The sequence below is a fragment of the Arachis duranensis genome, chromosome 2, assembly GCF_000817695.3.
Source record: "Arachis duranensis cultivar V14167 chromosome 2, aradu.V14167.gnm2.J7QH, whole genome shotgun sequence".
NCBI classification, from domain to species: domain Eukaryota; kingdom Viridiplantae; phylum Streptophyta; class Magnoliopsida; order Fabales; family Fabaceae; genus Arachis; species Arachis duranensis.
The window spans coordinates 90,375,706-90,399,370 of NC_029773.3; the positions used below are offsets into that span (position 1 = coordinate 90,375,706).

The following is a 23,665-nucleotide window of genomic DNA, read 5'->3' on the forward strand; positions in this document are numbered from 1 at the left end:
CACTACAAAAATGAAACATCAGCTTAGGGAAGCAATCCACATCATGAAACAAAGTTTATTATGTCCATTTGAACTTGTAGCTTAAGCAAGTGCACCAGTACAAGCAGTGACTGGAGTAGCTTCCTGCTGTTTCTTTGGAGTACTATATTTCTTGGTAATAAACCTGGAAAAAATTAACCAAAGTTGGGAGTTCGCAAACCATTCTGAGTTAACAGCCATGTTAATTGTCAAAAACAAGTATTCTTTGATACTTTTTTTTCTTGCTTGCTAACAAATATCTCACCAACTTGTGTGTAGCAGATAAAGAGTTTATTCTGTAAGTCATCTTTTTGGGGTAATGGAAGAGAGAGAGAGAGAGAGAGAGAGAGAGAGAGAGAGAGAGACTACAACTTCCAAAGAAATAATTAGTGGCAACTTTAAAACAGAAATGGTTAGTTTCATAGTTTATTGTGATAGATCGCAAAAATTAGCAGTTATGCCACAATTTTGTTCCTTTCTGTTTAGTTGAACACTTCATGATAGACAGTTAAAAAAAATTATAACCCTTTGTGTGTGTGTGGAAAAAATAGCACTTATGCCACAAATTTATAACTTTCTACTAAGAAGATACCAAATTATGAAACTTTAAATTGTCACACCGAAAGTTCAGGGTTCAAGGTTAAAATATCAACAAAGGAAAAAATAGAGAGGAGCAAACAACGTTACCTAAAGAAGTCCCTCCACAGCAACTCAAACATCAACCAATTTGTTCCATTGCTGGATGAGCCATTTCCACCATCATTACGATTTGATGAAGCAGCAACGGTTCTATTAGTGGCAAAAGGCATCAGTAAATGTATATCCCAAGCATATGTGACAAAATGATATTATGATTAAATGAAAGAATATTTAAAATAGAACCTGCTGGCAGTTTTCTTTAGCTCCTCAAACATTGTACGAGGAGAGAGGCATCCCATTGCCAACCATGGAGAAATTTTGCAGGAGAAGTTGGCACCATAAATACTATCTTGTGCACCATCTTTAATCCCTTTGTTTGGTTGAGCTTCACACTCAGCTGCAAATTTTTTGAGCCTTTGTAGGGCTTCAGTTTCCCCTCCAACCATAGAATTATTAGCAGCTGCTTTCCCCTCCTACATGATGAGCAATGACAATCAATCATTACGATTCACCAAAAATCTATTCGCCTTCTCCAGGGAACAGAAGAATGTCAAGGCAAATACAATTTGGCAATAGAAAAGAAGAGAAAAGAGGAGATATTTTGTCAAGTAAAAACTTAAAGAATTCAAGTTAGGTCTCAATAAACAGGAAACATATTATGTTGGTAGTTGTTTTCATCCATTTCATGACAGATTCATATAGACATGATTAGTTGCCTAGTATAAAACCATAAAACATTTTGAATTCAAAGTTTTTTAAAGCAACTAAAGGCTAAAGCACTTTGAGAAGATCTAGAACTACTTTATGCTGATGCCTGAATTAAATTGAACGCAGTATTACAGATTCATTTATGGTCCAACATCTATTAGTAGGGGGGGAAGTGGCAGGACCGGGCGAAGGATAACCGCAACATTAATTAATCCATCCTACTTTGCCACTGGACATCCCGTCCAAACACTTGAATCAAGACACTAAAATATGAACATTCCTAAATGGTTTCACCTATAGCTATTGTATTGGACTACCCTCCATCAGATCATATAACTAACCGTTTAGGCAACATCTACCTTCCCACAAAAAATAAGTATTACCTAAGCATTTTCCTCTAATGCATTAATTCCATATCTTATAAGAACCAAAATATTCAACCGAAAGACTAACTACATTACTCAATAACTCAATATAATGCTAGACAAATATGAATATAAGTATGCATCAAAGCACAAAATCATCATAAACCAGACCAAACCAAAGACACAAACCTGAGCCATTGTAGCAGCTGGATTAAGGCCAAGGTCAGTCAAAGTAGGAATATCGCCGGGCTCAACATCGCCGCGCTTCGGCAGACCTTTGAGCTGATCCAAAGCCTCAATAGTCTTCCTAATATCCAAGCCTTTCACCTTATCTCTAAACCCTCCATAATTGGAAGGCATATCTTCCAACCCAAACGGCAAATCATCAACATGGTACAATGTGCTTCCCCAAAAGCACTTCACTTCAACATTCTCCTCTTTCATAACCTTCTCCACCTTCTCCTCAGTTTTAACTTCATCATGTGAAACCTCTTTATGCATATACACAGCATCAGCACCAACGGCTTTAACAAGCTCAACTAAAACCGTTTCTGGTTTCCCAACCCTGACAACGAGATCCGACCCACGTTCTTGAAGATTCTTCCTGAGATTCGAAACCGATTGGATCAAGAAATTGGCGCGAAAAGGACCGGTCTTGTCGAACCCTGAAGAGGATTTGCCGTAATCCGAAGGGTCGAAGCAGTAAACAGGTAAGATTGAGAGTGATTCGTTGTGTGCGGTGTTTAGGGTTTCGTTGTCGTGGACGCGTAGGTCGTTGCGGAACCACACGACGGCGGCGCGGCGGAGTGCGGCGGCGCCTGAGGGGTCAGAGGGGCGGTGGGGGAGAAGAGGGAAAGGGGATTGGAGTGGATTGTGGGAGATTGTTGACTTGAACGAAAGCTTGTTGTTAATGGAGTTTGAGGAGAGAGAAAGTGGGGTTGGTGTAGAGAGAGAAAGGTGGGTGAGGGAAGAAGCTTGGGTTGGGACTTTGAGCTTACTGGGTTGTTGGGGAGAGAACAAAGTTTGGGTCTTTGGTTGGAGGAAGAAATGGGTTGGGAGGATGGTGGAGAGAGAGAGGGATAGTGAAGCCACTGCAAATGGTGGTGGTGGAGGTGGTTGTTGTTGAGTGGTGTGTTCTTCGGAAAGAACTATGCTTTGGTTTTGGTTTTCATTAGTTTGGTCAGTGTTGTGTGGTGGTTGTGGCATTTGGTGGTTGGAATCCATTGGTGGTGTTTGGAGATTGAAGATAAGCTATCTCTATTTTGGGGTGCTATTTGGTTTATGTATGTTTGTACCTACCTATCTCTGCTTCTGGGTTGGGTTGGGTTTCGAGGATGATGGTGTGATTAGGAGTGATTAGGAGTAGGTGAATGTGAGAGAGTGTGTCAAACTATTACTCTCTCTTTTTGAGTTGTTTTGTTTTTGGCCTTACTTAGGCTTAGATTTCTGTTTGCAAATATCAAATGTGAAGAATTTTGTAAATGTAATAATCATTTGTGGGGGTTTTTATATTGGTTGTTCCTTGGGGACTTTCTTTTTGTAAAAGTAGGACTTGGAGATCACAAAGTTACGGTTGCCACTTGCCACCTAACCTTTCTTTTTTTATTTCTATTTTTTTTCTACTAACTTTTCAATAGCGTTTGGTCTAATGCAATACATTGAACTTTTAAGTTCATGTTTATTCTACATTTTTAAAATAGCACTAAACTCATGTTTTAAATCACATCCATGTAGAGAGATGGTCTTCCATGCTCACAAACCATAAATCATGCATAATTTATTATTGTTATTATTGTTATTGCTACTATTATGCAAGAGTACAATATCATCTAGTTGAATCATCTTGTGAGATTGATAGAAAATAATATATTAAAATTTTGTATATTAATACTAAGATTTCTAGGTTTAGCATGATGCTAAAAGAAAAGAAATAGATAGAGTTTTAATCCCTTACTAGTAATACTAATTTCTAAAAGTTTTATTAAGCTTTTGCTAAAATGTATTTAACCAGAATAAAAGGTTACAATTTATAAGTCATTTCATAAAGGATACCAAACATTTTGGTGAATTTAAATCATTTTTATAAAAAAAACACTATATTAAACCAAATTTGGTGCTTCTTCTTCAATTTATTAAAAATTTTGTTATGATAATTGTTATAAAATAAAACAAAATTTATTTTTATTTGGTTTATTCATAATTTACTTTATTTTTTCCTATGTGGTCAAATATTTCTGTAAAATTAACAGCCAGATTAACACATTCTCTGGTAAAAAACAGGAAAATCTAGTAAGTGGGCCAGAACTAGAAACATAATCTTTGGTTAATCTTTGGTTTGCATCAAATAGGCTCCGTTTGGTTGATGTATTTGATGAGACATAGACACAGAGACACAGATATTAAAGATATGGACATAAAATATTTGTGTCTATGTATTGTGTTTGGCAAAAATAAGAAATAAGACACATATATTTTAAAAAGACTAAATTACCCTTCATTCAACCACAAGTTTTACCACCATTACAATACACCTATTATCCTAAACAATGCTTGCCATCACCATTAAATTTTTATTTCTTCTAATAATTTTTTATTTCTTCTAATACCATCTTAAATTATCATTTAAATATTAAATATATAATTGTTCTTGAAAAAAAATAAAAAATTAAAGTTCAGAATTTATCAAAGATTAATCAAATTTTAAATAAATAAAAAAAATTAAATGTACATTTTTTTTAAAAAAAATAGAAAAGTAAATTTAGTTGTAGAATCTAAAAGAGAAAGAGAAAAAAAAAGATTTGGGAAGATAAGAAGACAAATTTTAAAAACTCAATAAGGGTAAAAGAGTAAAAAATTAGTGTCTCACAAGTTGTGTCTCAGTGTCTCACCAAATTGGAGGTACACAAATTTAGTGTCTCCGTGTCCATCCATGTCCTCCTGTGTCCTTCGAAAATCTGTGTCTCACCAAACCAAACAGCAGACATGTGTCACCGTGTACCACTGTGTCTATGTCTCAGTGTCTGTGTCTCAGTAACCAAACGCTACCATAGTGTACTGTTACACACAAAGACAAGGTTTTCTCCTTAGTCTTCTCCTTCATCCATTACAAGAAACAAGAAACTACCACATACAAATAACATTTAACACACGGTCAAGGTCATGGTCAGTAGTAACTAGTTAAGGTGAAAAAGTCAACAAATTTTCATAGCTTAATGGCTTTTATACATGTACCTGCCATTGTTGATTGTGTTAACATGAACATGAACTTTCATCTTATGCCACTGAGATGCAACTCCAAGAGAACATTCTGTGTTTCTGCAGTGAATCTCAACAATGACAGCACTAACAATAATGACCCTTTACTCCTTTCAGCAACTACCTCTGCTTTTCTTCGTTCTCAGGAAACTCTAAGGCCAGGCAAACACTACATCATAGTTCCTTTTTTCTCTCTGACACATTTTATCAAGCATTTGGAGTTCACTATTTTGTATATTCATTGTGTGCTTAAGGTTCCTTAGTTTCAAGCTATTATCTTAAGATATGAATTGTGTAAATAATACTCTCTTTATTTCATTGTTACTTCTTGGTACAAATTGTATCCAAAAATATTGATACAAGACAGTAACAAATTGTATAAAAAAATAGTGCTAATTAATGTTATGTACTTTTGTGTGCCTTGTTGTAAATAAGAGCAACACTCATAGTAACTCTTCTTCACACGTGCAGACCCTTTATTTGTGGACCAGTATGCTTCATGTCTTGTCCCTCAAAATTTTCACAAGGAAAAGTTGCAGGATTTGAATCCCTATTGCCTTGCAACTAAGTTCATTGATGATAAATTGCTTCATACAGTGAATCTTATTGATGGAGTTAAGCAGGTACTAGTTGATTGCATTTACATATGACATAAATTTGTGCTTCTTTTCATGTATTCTGATAGTTTGATAAGGTTCCTCTAATTGCAGGTTGTTTTGTTAACCGATGGCATGGATACGCGGCCGTACAGACTTCAGTGGCCTGCTTCAACCATAATATTCGACATATCACCGGAAAGGATATTTCAAATAGCAGCTGAGAAGCTTGAAGGTGACAATGGTTCATCAAGTTACTGTGATTTTTTAAGCATGTGTTATTGGTCAAAATTAAATATCTTTTAATCATAGTGACTATGATCAGAGTGGGAAAACCTATGTGATTATGTAATCACTGGCATCTGGCATCTGGCATCTAGGCCAGTCGATTCTTAGGGCTCAAATTCAAGACCTCTCTGGTTAAGGAATCAAGATATATACCACCTTAGAGTGAAGTGAGTTACATTTTTATGTTTATACCAGAAAACAAGTGTATGTTACATGGTTTTTCAACCAAATCAAAGACTTATATGATACCAACTACCAACCGAAAATCTGTGAAAACTGTGAACATGTTTCAGGGGAAGAAAAATTATGAAGTTATAGATACCTAATTGTGTTTCTTTCTTTTGATTCAGGTGCTGGGGCTAAGGTTCCCAAAGGTAGCTTATTCTATCATATTCCTTTGGAATCATCTGACATAAAGCAAAATTTGCAACTTAGAGGATACAATGGTAGTAGGCCAAGTATATGGGCTATGCAGGTGATTAAGTTTATAATTCTTTCATATTGATAAACAGTTGAACTCAAACAAAGTTGGCAAATTATGAAAGAAAGAAAAAAGAGGAATTCAAATAATGTTACTCATTAGAGTTTATTCCTGCAGGGGTTTCCTATGATGACATTGGCAAATTTTGAAGAAGTTTTGTCAATGTTAAGCAGTTTGGCCATGGAGGGAAGCTTTTTTCTGGGAGAGTTGCCTACATTTTTATCTGATGCAGAAACAGATATCAAGGTTAGTTTGCTATTAATTTTCAAGTAAATTGAGTTACGTTAAGATGCATTATGCATGTACCAAATTTTCTAAGTAAACAAGCTTTTTTCTGCTGATGCCTTGGACAGTCCAACACAAAGCCATGGCTGAATAAACTATTCATGAGCAACGGCTTTCGTGTCGAAATGATTAATCATAAAGGAGTTTCTGAAAGTTCAAAAGAAGAATTTGGTTCAGCACATTACAGTAACAAGCTGTTTGTTGCTGAACAACTGCGACTTTCAGATGATCAGGTGAGACATCTTCTCTTCACTACAAATTTGTCTTTCCTTGGCCTAACTCCTTCTTGGTAAAATTATACACTAACTTCTCTTAAGATTTCTGTTAAATAACATCTATTTATCTATTTATTTTTATTATATAAAAGTTGATACTAGCATCTTTTGCATTGAGTTTAAGCCATGTTTTATCCTCTAATGATGTCATGTCAGCAACTTTGATTATTTGGCAAAACTTAAAAATTAAGTAAAATATTTTTAAGAAATTAAAAAAAAATCTTATCTATTATTATTATTATTATTATTATTATTACCCAATTTTTTTCATGTTTTTGATATTTTGCCAAGAGATGTGTCGTGTATAATATCATGTAACTCCGAATAGTGAAATCTAATTTACCCTATTCTTCACATCTATATGGTTTTTGGTCAAGAGAAGACATCAATGATGGATGGTTTCTACAGAGATCAAGCTTTTTTATATGATACCAATTTTCATTTCATATTGTATTGAAGTTACAATTGGCATTGTAAAACTCAAGTGACTATAAGGCATTGATATTCTGGCAGATGGAAGCATGGAGAAGACAATTCCAAAGGGTAGAGGATGAAGGGGATGAAGAAGGCTTTGAAGAGCTATAGAAGTAATTAGATATATTCCTATAGTGTTGGAAGTTTGCATGCATAATTGTAAGTTTATAATTTGATTGAGCAGATTCAAATTATCAACTACCAAGTGCCAGTTTGCTCAGTGAATAACCTTCATTATGCAAACTTGTAAAAAGAGTCAATTTGATTTAATGTGATCCTTGGCTAGGCAAATGAAAAATGGCAATTTCCATGAAAATTTACTAGACGCTCACAGAACATTAAGAGTGAGAATAAAGTTGTTAATAAAGTATCTCTAGTGAAAAATAACAGAAACTTCAATAAACCTTAAAATAAGTTAAAAAAAGAAACGTGACACTATATACACCAATCACTGCTCATAGCTCTCACACTAAGACAACAAAATATCCACCTACCATCTAAGAAGCACACGCATGAAACCACCAAACTGAATTGTATTTACAATAAAATAAATCAATGAGCTAGTAATGAAGTGGAATTTCAAAAGGGCAGTTGCAAGATGGTCAAATGGAAATGGCCAGCAGATAGCAACTTGATTGTCAACACTCAACAGTCCAAAACTCATCCTCGAAACAAGGTGCGGCGGATGAATAATGCAAATGTACTCAACCGAAGGTCACATGTCAATACCCCTATAAAAACAACAGAAGAACTTTGAAGTTGCAGTGGAAAGATACTACTGTTGATTCAAAACAGGAAGCGATGGCCGTGGTCTGACAACATTCAGAACTCCCCTTGCAGTTGCCTGTTAAGGGACAAAACAAGAGCTCGATTAAGAAAAATGATCAAAACAATTAAGTCAGAGGATTTTCTTGTTTTTGTAATTTCTTTCACATAATCTTAGAAACAAAAAAACAGATTAAAACAAGGAAGCACTTCTGTATTAAAGACTGAAAACAAGAAATAAAAAAAAACAGAGAATAGGAAAGGAAACTAGATATACATCAAGTATCTATCTGACTGATTTACCTCGAAGAAGGAATTCAGATTTAACCGCAAGAGAAAACGTCTTAAGAATGGAGCTCGCTGACTCCCAGCAAGCCTGCTGCTGCGCAGTATAGTGTACAAGGAATTTGATTTCTTGTTGAATTCCTATAGAAGTTAAAGCAAACATAAGAATATAAATTGAAGACAATGGTTTAATAATAAAAGGTCGAGTTAACTGGGACAATGATTTAGGACACAAAGTGTATGATCCATATAACCAATCTCAACTAGAGCGGTCAACGGCTTAATTGTTGTTATGTATTAATTTCTTCTTTACCTAAAAATTTTCAGACATACCTCTAATAAATATATAACTGGTATGAGAGAATAATGGCTATACTCATTGTGGAGTTATTTGACAAGATCAGTGATGCACAATTACCTCAGCTATGTGTTCCAGTTCCACAGTATTTGAACAATGATCTTGGTTCTCAAGATTCCAGCAGAATTGTAGGCAGAGCTTCATGATGCTATCCAGTATCCTTGACACAGAACCAATGTCCAAGAACGTTTGTGAAATTAAGGCTAATAGATACCTGTAGGAGACATAAAATAATGTATTAAGGATGCTGTAATAAGCAATATTTAGAAGGGGGGAAAATATCCCATAAGGAATAAAAATAGCAACCTTAAATTTGGTAATACTTAGTTATTTGATGGTCAACAACAAGCCATATTTAATTCAAATGAATACATTTATGACACAATAATTTTGCACGTTAAATAGTTTGGTAATCATACAAGTTTACGTCAACCTATAAGATGTGAAAAATTTAAAGCATGCAATTGAGAAATTATTACTCTTGATGAAATCCCACAAGTTCTGTAAAGTCATGAGAGTCTTGGATATGTGTTTGTAAGATATTCCATTGAGACTCTATTACATCCACCTGCAAAGGAAAGCAGAGGTTATAAACATGAAATAGGATTTTTTTTGTTTTTCCAGTGCTCCGCCTTCTTTATCAATACAACAGAAGTATCTGTACAACTAATGATTTACATTTACATTTAAAAATCACTCATGCTAACCCAAGCAGTAGAAAAACCATACAACTTTGAAATGACATCAAAATTTGAAAATATATTGAACAAATATGCGCAAAAATGAAATATACAGAGATGAAAAGAACATAAATTGAACAAGATCTGTTGATCACCATTTGTTCCATTTCTGCTCATATGAAGCATTTTAAGTAAGTTATTAAGTGCACAAGTATATAATTAGCACAACAGCACTGAACTAGTGTAATAGATCACACAACAACTTCTAACAATGATTATCGCAGTCATCTAAAATTCTAACATAAATATCAAGTCATGTAGAACAACCTGAATATAAAATTGGAGATTTCTGATCAAGAATGCCATATGTTCTCTAACACGCCACATTGGTCGAGATCGCTGAGATTTCTGCTGTGCTGTTGGGCTCTTAGATCGATCCTTTTTGCGTTTGGCAAAATCACGGTGATATTGATGCATTACAGATGCCCACAGTTTCTCCAACTCCATTTGTGTTCGTTTGAGCCGCAGTAAGTATTGGAAAACTCTAAGATATCTGTTAATCGTGCCAAAATTTAGTGACCTATTGAAAAATATCATGTTTTATTAAGCCATGTAATGTCACATTATTGTCCCAATACGAGAACAGGATTATTGAGTCTCACATAGATGATCAAAATTAACAGACAAAGTCATTTGACTTTTTTAATTTTATTTTAAGAACTCATTAATCTTGACCATTTAAACTAAAAATAAGACCATAGTCAAGATTTATTCATAATTAATAACCAATGATCTCTCACAAGATATATCCTCTACAAAAGATGTCTCTCCTAAACCAATGGTCCCTTTAAGGTATTCAACATCTCCTATATGCCTTGATGACACGGTTTGCATCTATGAGGCCATAACAATTTCTACATTTATCATTTCAGAAGGGAATTCAATCACATCGAGTATATCTAAGCAGGACAGGAAGAGGAAAGAATCCACCATTAATATCAATATTATAGGAGTAAAACCTTACTTAGAGAGGACTTCTTGAGTAAAGAACAAATGCAAAGGCCAATCAACAGAATACTCAAGGGCAAGACCATCCCAACCATCAAGTGACATTTCTGAAGAAGCACCAGAGCTTCCATCTGCTGAAGTGTTTGCCCTTGATACATCTAATGGGGAAGGTCTAACCGTGATTCCATAAGATGGCATCCTAGAAGAGGGAAAGCACATTTCATAACAGCTCCAAGCTAACTTAAACGGAAGAACTAAAAATGACGGCAGAACCTTACCGCAAGGATACTTTAGAGAAATATTTATCTTCTTCACCAATAGTTTTTAACGCAGCCTGCATTTCAAGGAATTGGAATCAGCTTTCATTGATGTAGTTAAAACATGAACAAGCTTAAATAGTTAAAGGTTGAACCACGTTAAGAAGTAGAGATCATATGCAAAATTTAACTGACCAGCTGAAATGGCACCATAAGATCAGCTTCAGCAGTTGATTGCCGAGGTGGCAAACGCATTAGCTGGCGACTTTCCTCGAGGAAACACTAGCACAGAAAATGATGCATGTATAAAAAATGTCAGTATTTTTTTCATAAAAGACAAAATATTAGTAATTAGAAAAAGGTTATTACAAAAGGCAAGGAGGACAATAGATCCTCATACAAAAAATAAAAAAGATCAATAAAAAATAAGAATTAACACAAGTCTGCAGAAAAATGTTAGTAGTATAGATAACTTTTCATACTATACCTGGAAGAAATCTCCTTTTGCCAAAAGAAAATAGTCTTTCAGGGCCTTCAAGTGACCATTCAAGTCAGCTCGTACAACCACAAGCTGTGGACAGAGAGAATCAACATGAATGGTGTAGAATGCAAATGCACCAAATACTAATGAGCATATGAACTGAAATATGATGTTAAGCACCTGCCAGAGACGACTGGCTGCAATAGCCTGAATAGAGTCCACAGCACATTCAAATGATCTTTTATGAAATTCAGACGATTCCTGTGGAAAACTAACTATGAGTTTGCAACTTAAGCCTAGTTGGAAAATGGGCAAGAGAATCCATATCAGAAGGCATAATCCATCAATCAGTTAGCATTGTCAAAGTAAACCGAACTATACAAGTTCACCAACAACCCAACGAACGTGTAATAGAAGGCAATAAAATAACAAAATTAGTATAAAGAATACAGTTAACTGATAGGTTAGGAGACGGAAACCTTTAGGTCGAGGAGCATTGCTTCAATCTTATCCGACTCATTTTGTGGAAGTAAATCTTCTCCCATTCCTGAATTAATTAGGGGCTCCCTCTGAAAATGAAAACGCCCTGCTAATCCATGTATTTTCTGAAAGCTTTTTGGTATTTGAGGATTCACAGTATCCCCAGACTGGAAGGAAGGACTAGGATTCCGTAGAACCCTAACAGCTTTACCAGCAAAAAGAATTGATTCTGCAACATGCATAGGTATATACTCTGGCAGCATATCCTGCAAAATAAAAAGTATAAATAAATTGGCAAAGTTCATTAACTCATGAGTTTCAAAAATAAAGTCCATGTATTGGAAAATTTATGAAATTTATTTGTATGAACCTTCGTATCCTGCCACTTTAAAGTAAAAGCAAAATCAACTCCACAATATATTAACAACTAGAACAATTTTCATCTGAAACAAACACACTGCATCATATGTCAGGAATTAGAATTAGATTAATTACCCAATAAGGATGAAAGCCCAAGTGCCAATCAGATAGAGATGCATCATTAGTTGACATGCGTGCCAACTTGTCAGAGATGTCTGAATTAGATGAGCTATTCTCTACCTCTCTATCTTCTTGCCTAAAGTGTAGAATGAATAAGGTCAAGTATATAATTTGCAAAGTAATTGAAAATATCAGATCTCAGAGACTAAGAAATCAGAAATCTTCAACGTTATCCAAACAACTGCAAAGTTTTAAAAGAATTGAAGAGACATATACATGGATATCAACAGTATACTAGCTAAAATATTGCTTTACCTCCTAATGAAAAACTCTCCATGCTGGTCTTGAAGAATTCCATAAACCATCCATGAAGCAAGTTGATTATACATCACCTGATGTGCATGCCAAAGAAGCCTAAGCTTTGAAAAACAATAACCGCAAAAAGGTCAACTAATTAGCAGGAAGCGAGATCAAAGTCAATACAAAGAGCTTCGTTTTTCGAAAACCATAATAAAATAAAACATCACTAAAATGCAACACAATACCCTTTGATAATTTTCCCTTCACTCCAATGATTTGTCTACATTATATACTGTACCAATTACTAAACCTAACATATTTACAAGTTAAATATGTGAATATTTTATTGACTTGTACAAACCCAAATTTTATACAGAACATATAGCTGGAAATGACATAGCATGCATCTTACCAATAACAAGAATATTGTGAGAAAAGAACCATATACCTTTGCATGCATGTCTGCAGTTCAGGGACTCCACAGTGGCATCTTTTATAAAGAAGATTAAGAAGCTGACCTCCTCGAATGTCATCACGTTCAATCTTTAGTATGAGCTCATACAGAGGTGGCAAGATGGTAAAAAACTGAAAAGCACATCCGAAAAACAAAGTCACCATAAGAAAGAAAGCCCTGCATCAACAAGAGAACAAATGAAAAACTAAACGAACTCCACCTTATTAAGGCCTTGAGTGACCGTAGCCAAGATTGGCTTGGTTTCAGATAACAACAACTGTTCAATATGCAGAACAGCTGACCTATAAATCGAGAGAACCTCAACAATTCCATTGGCTAGTGCCCTGCGATAAACACTAGGCTTTTCTACTTTCGACACATCAGAAACATTCCCCAAAGGTTTTGCATTCGAATATGCAGTTGAAGACCTAATCCAGCTTAAATTTCTAGACTTGCATGTGAATCGATCAAGCTCCCTATAATAAAATCCCAATGCAATGATCTTCTCAATAAGCTGCCTGAAACAACACACAATCAATTCCAATCCCTAAGTGCAGTGTCACAGCTCAACAAGTCTCAATTGTTAGAAGGTTTAATGGGGTTTGGGAAAAGATTTGAACTTTCGGGGTAGAGAGAGAAAGCAGAACCTGTCGCTAGGGTCGATGAAGGAGATATCGGGAGCGAGAGTGAAGGTGCATTCGTCGGAAATTGGGGTTTGGTCGGAGAGGAGGTGGTTCTCCTCACGGCGGTCGACGATCAAGTCGCCGGTGTAGCCCAGCAACGCCATCAGAAGCTCGTGCAGCATTTGAAAATGCGAGGTTTTGGCGCAAAATGTAGCTATGGATTGTGGTAACTGTTGATGTGAATTTTGTGAGGGATTGTAAATCGTTAATGGTGTTAGTGATTAACAATGAGAATTGAGAGTGATTAGAAATTGTGGTTGGTGCAGCTGAGAAGAAAGTTGGAAGAGAGAGTCCAAACTCCAAAGTGAAAGTTGCAGGCTTTGCTTCCTTTGCTACGCTCATTTTTCTTCCAAACCGCTCGGAGAAAATAAAATTAAAAATAAAGAAACAAAGAATAAAAGTGATTATTTTGGTTTAAAAAAATTAACTTTTTACTAAAGAGATTGCCTTTTATATTTTACTGTAAATTTTTTAAAATAATCATCTGTATTAAAAAATTATTTTTTAACATTTTTTATAAATAGATAATAAGATTTGTTTGGGTATTTTAAACAATAAATTTAAAATACGCGCTCCTCCACGTACGTTGATTACACGCGCTATATAATATCCCGCGTATATCTAACTTCCAAATTTAAAATATTTGTTTCCTTCTTCGTTTTCGTTATTTTGAGATTTGGTTGTTCTTCTTCTCGCGCGTCTTCCCTCATTCTTCTCCATCGATCTTTTCCTCTCCTTTTCTCACTGGTATGTTCTTCGTTTACGTTATCTTTTTCTCTCTCTGCAACTCGAGCTTCGTTTTCTCTTTTGATTTGTTGTTTTCTGAAATCAAAGTTTGAACTCGTTTTGAAGATAATGGATCCTTCAAGCTCAGATTCTGTGCTGAATCCAGGCGATGTGGATTATGAATTTGAATCTAATGAAGTTCCTGAGGTTTGATTTACAGTAATTTGTATAGCATTGTGTAGTTTAAAAATTGCTCAACATTGTTTAATTACCTGGAATTTATAGCAGACGCTCGAGTGTAGATCAATTCTTCTTTGGGTGTATTTTAGCTAGAAGTGTGGGTGTATATACACTTTACTGGTTTTTTGTTATTTTTAATTGAGTTGTTGTTGTTCAGGTGTATTATATCAGACATGATTGGGTGTGTTTTTAGTTTTTGACATGGTGTATTCTGCAGCCTGTGTATTGACAGTTTATGGCTTTAAAGGTCATTCTGTAGTTGAGTTGTTTCGGTTCGGGTGTATCATATTAGACATGATTGGGTGTATTTGTATCATATCTATGGGTGTATTCACAGTTCTGACACGGTGTATTGTGCAGCCTCTCTCGGCTGTTGATGACGAGCTTGTTCCGAAGGTCGGAATGACCTTTACCACCCTTGAAGATGCCGGAAAATTTTACAGGAACTACGCCAAGGCTGCAGGTTTCTCTACAAGAGTTCGGTGCACAAATAGGAAGGGAAACGAGATTAAGAATCAACTGATTACATGTAGCAGAGAGGGAAAATGGAAATCTAAAATATCTCCAACCGAGAAGACCAATCCGACAGCCGGTTTAAACTGTCCTGCAAGAATTTATATACAAAATATTTTAATTAATATTGTTACAAAGAATTTATATTAATCAAATGCCCTCGCTAAATAAGTTTTGAATCCTTTTAAATGTGAATTTTAGTTTTAGTCTCTACAAAAATTCAGTTTTGATTTAATTTTATAATTTGTTTAACATTAATTTTCTCTAGTTTTAAAAAATGATGATAATTTGAATTTGAAGTTTTTTTTCTTTTCTTGAAAAATAAATACTATTGTTTTAATGGAATTCGCTCTTGTTGCCAAGTTAAGTCTTTCATCGGTCTATTGCATATAAAAATCTAAATATTTAGTTGAATATATTACTTATTATGGTATATCAGAGATAATTATAAACAAATATTTGATATAACTTTTTATGATATAAACTATTTTAAGGTATAAATTTATGATAACGTCATGTTTACCATTAACTTTTCTTTTTATGTTTTGGCCAATAATCCAACATAACTGAGTGTTATTATAATTAAATTCTTTTTTGTAAAATTACAAGTCTTCCGGTCTCCATTGCTGCAATAAGCTTTGAATCATCTGTAATAATTATTTAGAAAATTGAAGTATAGGCAATTGCAAAATATTTTTTTTATACCAAAAAACTAGTATCCAATACAAGTTGCTTTAACTCATTTAGTAATTTTACAACTTTTATATTAGTTCAAACATCTGCAAACAATACATATATATAATGAAGAGATTAAAAAGTTTTAAAATTGATGATAATATTACTTTGGATTGAGATATGTCTCCAAAGTCCAAACACTTTAAATATTTGTATATTATCCATTAAAATGCCTCTCAAATTAAAATAGTAATGAGAATTAAATTTATAAAAAATGTTTATTATCAATTGGGTTAATTCGATTTTGAGGAGTGTTAGGGTAGTAGATTTTGTGATTTTTAGCCATTAATTAGTCATTAATAATGTTTTTAATGGTGTTAGATTTCATCTAATAATAGAAAATTACTCATCATTTTTTTTACTAACTAAGTACTGACTAAATTTTAATAAAAATACTAGCTTCTTAGACTTTTTTAAAGTGTGAAATAGTTATATAGTTAAACTAGCATCAACAAGTATTTGTGAAAATTATTCCATCTAATATAAATTTCATAGTTGCTTACCCTAATTTGTCATAATGTTTCGGTATATACTAAATAGTATATAGTATAGTCTAGAACCTCCCATGGGAGAAAATAAGGTGAAAACATTTACTGTACATTTCATCATTTTCAATTACATTATTACAATCTATACATACATAGGCCTTGTTCATTTGCAGCATTAACCTGTATTACACTCCAAAAGAATATTACTAAATCAATATATAACTACCAATGGCTGACTTACATGCACTAAGCTGACATTGGGTCTATAATTTTCAAACCACAAACACTCATACATTAATAACCATGCTTAGAATGTTATGAAATTAAACTATATATTATCCGTGGAGTAGTCATCAATAAATTGATATAATAATATACAAATTCATTTCATCTTTTAGCATGTTAGGATTCTAATTTTCTCTCTTCAAAATTATGGTTTGAAGTGGATAAAAACTTAAAGTCATTGTAACACATCTAATGAAATCAAGCGAGTTACATGTAACATGATTCTAAATCTCATATATGAAAATTGCTTCTCTTTTGAAATATATCATGGTATGTATGAATGCTATCTATGAACAAACACAAATATAAAAGGAAGAACAAACCGATTTTATATTTCATGAAGCGCCATTATTCAAACTCAATACTGTATCTAAACGATAATATGATAGTAGAATAAAAGAGTGAAAAACCCGTGTTGGAGAAAAAGAACACGTACAAAAAACAGTGTCGACTATAAAAATAAAAAAAATTTTGCACGTGACCTGCTTCTCCAACAAGAACTATTCACTCAATGAAGAAGAAGACACTCCAGAAGCCTTGAGAATTTGATGAGACAAAGTGAATTTAGATGTTGAAGTTGAACTTAGCCGAGGGAATGACTCATTATTTATAGCTAGGTCCAAAACTTTGGAGCATAGGATATTTTAATATTTTGTTTGACCGTACCACATTAAATTATAACTAATCAATCAAATTAATTATATACAATAGTATTTATACGTACATAATAATAATAAGTATAAATTGTATTTTATTTTTTAGTAAATTTTTTATTATTTATCTTTTAATAAAAAATATTATAAATTATTTTAAACTAATAAATTTATCATTGTTGTGATAAGATATTGTATATTTAATTATGCATTTTCTTATCTTTAGCAGATTTATTAAGTGTTTAAACTAAAAAAAAATATAAAATTATTTTTAGGTACAAATATAGCTACTCCAATTTAAGAATAGATAAAATATGTTGGTAAATTTTAACAAATAATAACATTAGTTATATTCAGTAACGGATAAATCTAAAAAATTTTAACAGCGAAAACAAAGTATTCATAACATGACAATTGTATTCATGACAATAATTTTTACAATTTTACTATGTCATTATAAAATATTATTAGTCTTTAAATTATCTAACTAGCAAATTAAAATAATAAAATAATAACAAATAATTTAAAATTTTAGTCTTTTGGATTTTATATTTTAAAAAAAACTAAAAAAATCTTTTCATTGTCGATTCAATAAAATATTTTTGTTTAAAATTTAATATTAAAATAAGTTAAAAAATCATCATCTTTAATTTTAAATTAATTTAACATAATAATTTTATATATTACTAGAGTTAAAGTTAATAAAATAATTTTGATAATAATTTACTAGAGTGGAATCAAAATTACTTATGGAGTAGGAACAACTAACCATTATTATTAAGAACTACTAAATAATTTTTGAAATTCTAATGCATAAATTCGTCCCTAATCATATTATTTTGATTTAAAAAATAATACAATAGTAAAATATAAAACAATTTTAAATAATAAATTTTAATAAAAATAATTTTTCATAATCATTTATGGTAATAAAAATAATTTAAAGACAAATTTTTTATCTCATGTTAACTTATATTTGTTCAAGAGGAATGTTAGAGGCCAGCAATTTTGGGGATTTATAACCATCAAATAGTCATCAATGAGGCATTTAATGATGTGAGATTAGTGTGAGATTTCATCCAATGACTCACTTTTTTTTGTTGGTTATATGCTGGTTAGAATTTGATAAAGTTGCTGGCCCTAGACTTTTCCTTTGTTCAAATCAATTTTACAGTAAAAATTAAAAAATTTTATTCATAAATCATAAAAAAATATCTACAAATTCAATCAAATAGAAATGTTTGAAAAGAATTGGATTGAATGGTGGAAGCAACAAGGAAGGGAAAATTTCATAATGTAAGAGTGCAGATAGGTTTGGGTTTTGCGTGTTGGCATGCAAAGTTTTCAAGTATTATTGCATCATTTGCATGTGTGAGTTTTAGAGAAAGTTGTGGATATCATTCCCTATGTGTAATAGGCCTTTACCTTTTCTTCCCAATGTTTTTGGTGAGTTTTTAACAGCGCAAGAATTTCAATGACTTGACATTAATACCACTCAATATACTTCACGCCTGCCTCCTACTTCGTACATAATAATAAACACCATGTTGCAACCTTCTAGACTTGTAGCTACATCAAATCCAAAGGCTAACCAGATAAGTAACCCAGCCACTAACCCTATCCATTTCTAATTCAAATACCTACGTCATTATTCATGTGCTTTTTAACTTGTGTGAATGGTACTTGTATATGTATACAATCATACTCTATATATTAAATTCACTTTTCATATTAGTTACTCATATGAAATATATATTAAAATTAATAAAATAATACATATATATATAATAATTTAATTTTTAAAGATCATATTTAGGTTAAATTAGTTTTTTTTATTATTTTTACTAATATATTTTTTATAATTGTTGATGTGTTAAGTCTATCACATATCACATTTTTAACATATCATGTGGTGATATATTAAAAAAATTAATAAAAGAACTAACTTGACTTATATTATTATCTACTTATGAATCATTTATTATTAGATAAAATATGAAAAATTGTTTATTTATGTACATTAATTAGCGATTATCTTATATTAGTGCATAGTCAAAAGGATAATTACACTTATACTAACCTATGATTCATGAGTACTTTGACTTTTTTGATTAATAGTCAAATTAATCTTTAAAAAATTGAGATTTTTTTAATTTGTTATTTAATTATTCCATTAAAAAATTTTGTCAATTATTGATAATATAATATGCTAATTGATAGCATATATTACATATGACATATTCAATTGGACGTTGACCATGTTCATAAAAATTTATCATTTTAGTTGTTAAGTCAAATTTAGTATAGGTTTTATGTAATTGGTAAAAGAGACTCAATTGATAAATTCATACATATATTTAATTAGCATTCAATCAGATATGTTAGCTATTATGTATGTTGTCAACTAACATTTTACTATTTTAGATCATCAATTGTTGATAGAAATTGTTAATAGAGTGACTGGAAGACAAATATAATTAATTTTTAATATTTAAAGAATTAATTTGATTAAAAAAATATTTTAAAGACAAATTTAAAGAATACCTCATTAATTAGAGATTAACTTGATTATTAACTCTTAGTTTTTTTTAATGCAAAAACCACTTTCAACTAAAGGTGTAGACAAATACAGATAATTCTATTACCCAATTATGTTAGGCATTTTACCCATCAGATAACGGATAAAATCATATTATAACCGGTCTTAATTGGTTCATGTATTAGATTTGTAGTCACAGAATTCGAATCGACTCGCCAATAACCTAATATATTATTTAAAAAATAAAATATATAATATATAACTTTTACTAATCTTAATTTCACCTGAGCCCACCATTTCTCTTTTTATTTTTATTTTCAAGTGTTACATAAAAATTTTTTTCCATTTTTCCCTTTTTTTTTCAATTTTCTCACAAATTTAATTTTAATCGGATCCCTGATTACTCGAAACAATCCATCCCAAAACTAATTGGTTTAGATGGGTTCGGTCCAATCACAAAAAATACACTAATACAATTCAATCCAAACTGAACAAATTTAATCTATTCGAATCTCAAATTCACTCAAAACTGATCCAATCCCGACCCGATTATACTGCTACTTCCAACTTTTATCGCATCAAAAAGGATACAAAGCTAGGGGCAAAGAAGGAAGCTAGTTTCACAACAAAGAATTCCCTAAGAAGAAGTGGTGAGGAGGGAGTAATGAAACATTGCAAAGTTTGATGAATAGCATGCTACGAAGGTGTGCCGTGCAGCAATGGTTTAAATCCTAGTTTAGTTTTTCTACATACACAAGCAGCAACCCCATCATTACTACCACAACCCCTACTTTGCTGTTCTACCATGCCAATTCAATTATGCACAAAGGAAAAACCATGAAACATGTCACACTCTATTCCTACTAAATTTTCACAAGCACTCATGTATCAATGCATTAAAGAACCGTAAGGTCTACTTTGAAGGAGAAGGGTGATATCTCTCTTTCTTGGGGTTTTACTTTGCAACTAATAATCTAGCTTTTTTTTTTGGTTGCACATAGTGTTCCCATCCTGACAAGCCAAAAACTAATCTGTCGTGGATTTGAACAATAAATTTAAGGGTCTGTCACTGGCCAATGAGTTGCTACATCCACAATGCAAGATTCGAACCCCCAACACTTATTTAAACGGAAGGATGAACTGGTCACTCGACCAACCCATAATAATCTAGCTTTATTATTAAGAATTCAATCTAATCCATATTGAAGAATTACAACTTCTTCATAACATTTGTATAAGTCCCCAAATACAGAGATTTTAAGAGACACAAACCTGTTTCGAGGAAAAAAAGAATAAAATGAAAAGCAAAATGTCCATTTTTATTCTAAAAAACACTCACTAAACATCATCCAAGAGAGGAACATGAGATCAGTCGAAAGAAATAAACACCACTCTACCAATATGGTGTTAGTAGGTCTAGTTCCATGTATTATACATATATTAGAGCAGTTATGGGGCTTGTAAGAACGTTGGCCATGCCACTATCTTGTGGGATAAGAACATAGATTCTGGATGAGGTCATTATGAAATCTAAGGGTCTTTAATATTGGCGTGTGCACCATGCACTTGGGTTGGGTATGTTGAAAAATGAAAATGCTTTATTTGGTCAGGCACCACCCTACGATTCAAAGGCTTTTAAAACTCAATCATGCTCCCAAGCAGCTGAAATTCTACAGCAATTGATGTGTGTGTTTAAATGAAGCACAAAAGTGAACAAAATGAAAACTATGCATGTTTTATATGGGGATATACACAGTCATTGGCGTGCACCACCCAGAGTTTCCTTTTCAGGCATTAGAGTTCACAAAAAACCATGCAAAAAAACCAAGGAGTGAGTGTTTTAGATATAGTTGACACTTCTTGCTTCTATTAATTCTATCTCAGTAGATCTCCTGATTTCTATTTCTTCCTTGTGACTCACTCTATTGTGTATTGTCAGTTATAAACCACTCACTAATGTGTGTAGTTTATAATGGTAAACCAAGGTCTAATTCAATGAGGGCATAACATTTTTTTTACCCTTGTTTAAACATTTTTCTTAAAAATAGCAGAAAAAGTGCAAACCTTTCTCTCAGTAAAGATATATATAAGTTCATACATTTTTTACCATTAGTGTCTTGGCTTAAAGTTGAAATTTACATGAACAACATAGCGCATCTTAATTTGTTCCACATTATAAACAATGTACTCATTGTACAAAAGAGAACCCTGCAATGCAAAGTGATAACAGAATAAATGTAAAAAATCAAAGTATAATAATGAAGAAATCTGCTGTTGAAATTTAAAATCTTAGCCTACCTTAAAGCTTGGATTTTTCTTGGGATTTCCTAGGGGAACAACGACCCCGTCCTCAAGTGCCTGGGCTTCAGAAAAATCTGGTGATGTTCCTCCTACTCCTTTTGTTCTGCAGCATGAGATTGCAAACATTTCAGTTAGAAAACTCCACTTGGCCACTTAAAATACTTAAATATTAACAATTGAGGAATTGGAGAAACAGACGTAAGTTTTCCTTCAGGCAACTTATCAGCATCATACTTTGCTGTTAGAAGTTCAGCCATGTCACAAAGTGCAACCTAGAGTACAGTAAAAAAAATCACACTCTCATGAAGATGAATATCAGTATGAGTAATGACAGAATGCACAAAAAAAACAAATCTATATAAAAGGAGAAACTAAACTAGTATTATAGTAAGTGAATGACATACAAGCTTTTAAGTTTTTTATAAATTTGTCCATATCAATACTAAACTTAGTTTGTAATAATATAGAGAAAAACATCTATTCATATAACCGCATTTGTACTAATCATAAAGAATAGCATCTATTTAATCAATTCAATATCAATTTCATAATTTCCCACAATAAATTAACCAATTATATTATAAAAGATACCAAAGGTAGTGCTATAATAAACTAATACATAAATTCTTAAATTACTTTGGGGCTAAGGTTCCCAAAGGTAGCTTATTCTATCATATTCCTTTGGAATCATCTGACATAAAGCTAAGTTTGCAACTTAGAGGATATATTGGTAGTAGGCCAAGTATATGGGCTATGCAGGTGATTATGTTTATAATTCTACCACATTAATGACAATTGAACTCCAAACAAAGTTGGCAAATCATGGAAGAAAGAAAAAAGAGGAATGCAAATAATGTTACTCATAAGAGTTTATTCCTGCAGGGGTTTCCTATGATGACATTGGCAAATTTTGAAGAAGTTTTGTCAATGTTAAGCAGTTTGGCCATGGAGGGAAGCTTTTTTCTGGGAGAGTTGCCTACATTTTTATCTGATGCAGAAACAGAAATCAAGGTTAGTTTTCTGTTAATTTTCAAGATGCATTGAGTTATGAATGTACCAAATTTTCTAAGTAAACAAGCTCTTTTCTGATGATGCCATGGACAGTCCAACACAAAGCAATGGCTGGATAAACTATTCATGAGCAACGGCTTTCGTGTCGAAATGATTAATCATAAAGGAGTTTCTGAAAGTTCAAAAGAAGAATTTGCTTCAGCACATTACAGTAACAAGCTGTTTGTTGCTGAACAACTGCGACTTTCAGATGATCAGGTGAGACATCTTCTCTTCACTACAAATTTGTCTTTCCTTGGCCTCACTCCTTCTTGGTAAAATTATACACTAACTTCTCTTAAGATTTCTGTTAAATAACATTTATTTATCTATTTATTTTTATTATATAAAAGTTGATACCAACATCTTTTACATTGAGTTTAAGACATCTTTTACATTGAGTTTAAGCCATGTTTTCTCCTCTAATGATGTCATGTCAGCAACTTTGATTATTCGGCAAAACTTGAAAATTAAGTAAAATATTTTTAAGAAATTAAAAAAACAAAAATCTTATCTATTA

At 32.6% G+C, this 23,665-nt stretch overlaps 5 protein-coding genes across 7 annotated transcripts; 2 read left to right on the forward strand and 3 right to left on the reverse strand.

Moving 5' to 3' along the window:
* Positions 1–3,168, reverse strand: LOC107475964 (blue-light photoreceptor PHR2; the record flags this gene model as incomplete). The annotated part of the gene is given in 4 exon segments (XM_016095675.3): positions 1–163; positions 706–807; positions 901–1,130; positions 1,920–3,168. Coding segments are annotated over 4 exon segments (1,449 nt in total). The 5' UTR covers positions 2,955–3,168.
* Positions 3,169–4,842: 1,674 nt separating this feature from the next.
* Positions 4,843–7,700, forward strand: LOC107475970 (O-methyltransferase 1, chloroplastic). Of its 2 annotated transcripts, none has more exons than XM_052257010.1 (7): positions 4,843–5,147; positions 5,457–5,608; positions 5,696–5,816; positions 6,220–6,344; positions 6,468–6,596; positions 6,704–6,868; positions 7,424–7,700. In XM_052257010.1, exons 1-7 carry the CDS (start codon positions 4,943–4,945, stop codon positions 7,493–7,495), a joined length of 969 nt encoding a protein of 322 aa, XP_052112970.1. In that variant the 5' UTR covers positions 4,843–4,942; the 3' UTR covers positions 7,496–7,700. The 2 variants fall into 2 exon arrangements, with proteins under 2 accessions (XP_052112970.1, XP_052112969.1); XM_052257009.1 differs by lacking the exon at positions 7,424–7,700 and adding an exon at positions 7,293–7,416.
* Positions 7,701–7,775: 75 nt separating this feature from the next.
* Positions 7,776–13,971, reverse strand: LOC107475967 (gamma-tubulin complex component 4 homolog). 2 transcript variants are annotated; one of them, XM_016095677.3, is made up of 16 exons: positions 13,580–13,971; positions 13,153–13,450; positions 12,927–13,063; positions 12,494–12,592; positions 12,194–12,314; positions 11,698–11,964; positions 11,399–11,479; positions 11,225–11,308; positions 10,933–11,019; positions 10,759–10,814; positions 10,497–10,679; positions 9,800–10,025; positions 9,272–9,360; positions 8,853–9,006; positions 8,453–8,575; positions 7,776–8,228 (listed from the first exon to the last, which is right to left on the reverse strand). In XM_016095677.3, exons 1-16 carry the CDS (start codon positions 13,735–13,737, stop codon positions 8,160–8,162), a joined length of 2,232 nt encoding a protein of 743 aa, XP_015951163.1. In that variant the 5' UTR covers positions 13,738–13,971; the 3' UTR covers positions 7,776–8,159. The 2 variants fall into 2 exon arrangements, with proteins under 2 accessions (XP_015951163.1, XP_020991731.1); XM_021136072.2 differs by lacking the exons at positions 13,153–13,450; positions 13,580–13,971 and having other exon boundaries at positions 12,494–12,597.
* Positions 13,972–21,839: 7,868 nt separating this feature from the next.
* Positions 21,840–22,470, reverse strand: LOC110278077 (poly [ADP-ribose] polymerase 2-like). The gene is made up of 3 exons (XM_021136073.2): positions 22,294–22,470; positions 22,093–22,198; positions 21,840–22,002 (listed from the first exon to the last, which is right to left on the reverse strand). Exons 1-3 carry the CDS (start codon positions 22,350–22,352, stop codon positions 21,904–21,906), a joined length of 264 nt encoding a protein of 87 aa, XP_020991732.1. The 5' UTR covers positions 22,353–22,470; the 3' UTR covers positions 21,840–21,903.
* Positions 22,471–22,808: 338 nt separating this feature from the next.
* On the forward strand, positions 22,809–23,424 carry LOC107476075 (O-methyltransferase 1, chloroplastic-like). The gene is made up of 3 exons (XM_016095822.3): positions 22,809–22,854; positions 22,978–23,106; positions 23,200–23,424. Exons 1-3 carry the CDS (start codon positions 22,849–22,851, stop codon positions 23,422–23,424), a joined length of 360 nt encoding a protein of 119 aa, XP_015951308.1. The 5' UTR covers positions 22,809–22,848.
* Positions 23,425–23,665: the final 241 nt, after the last annotated feature.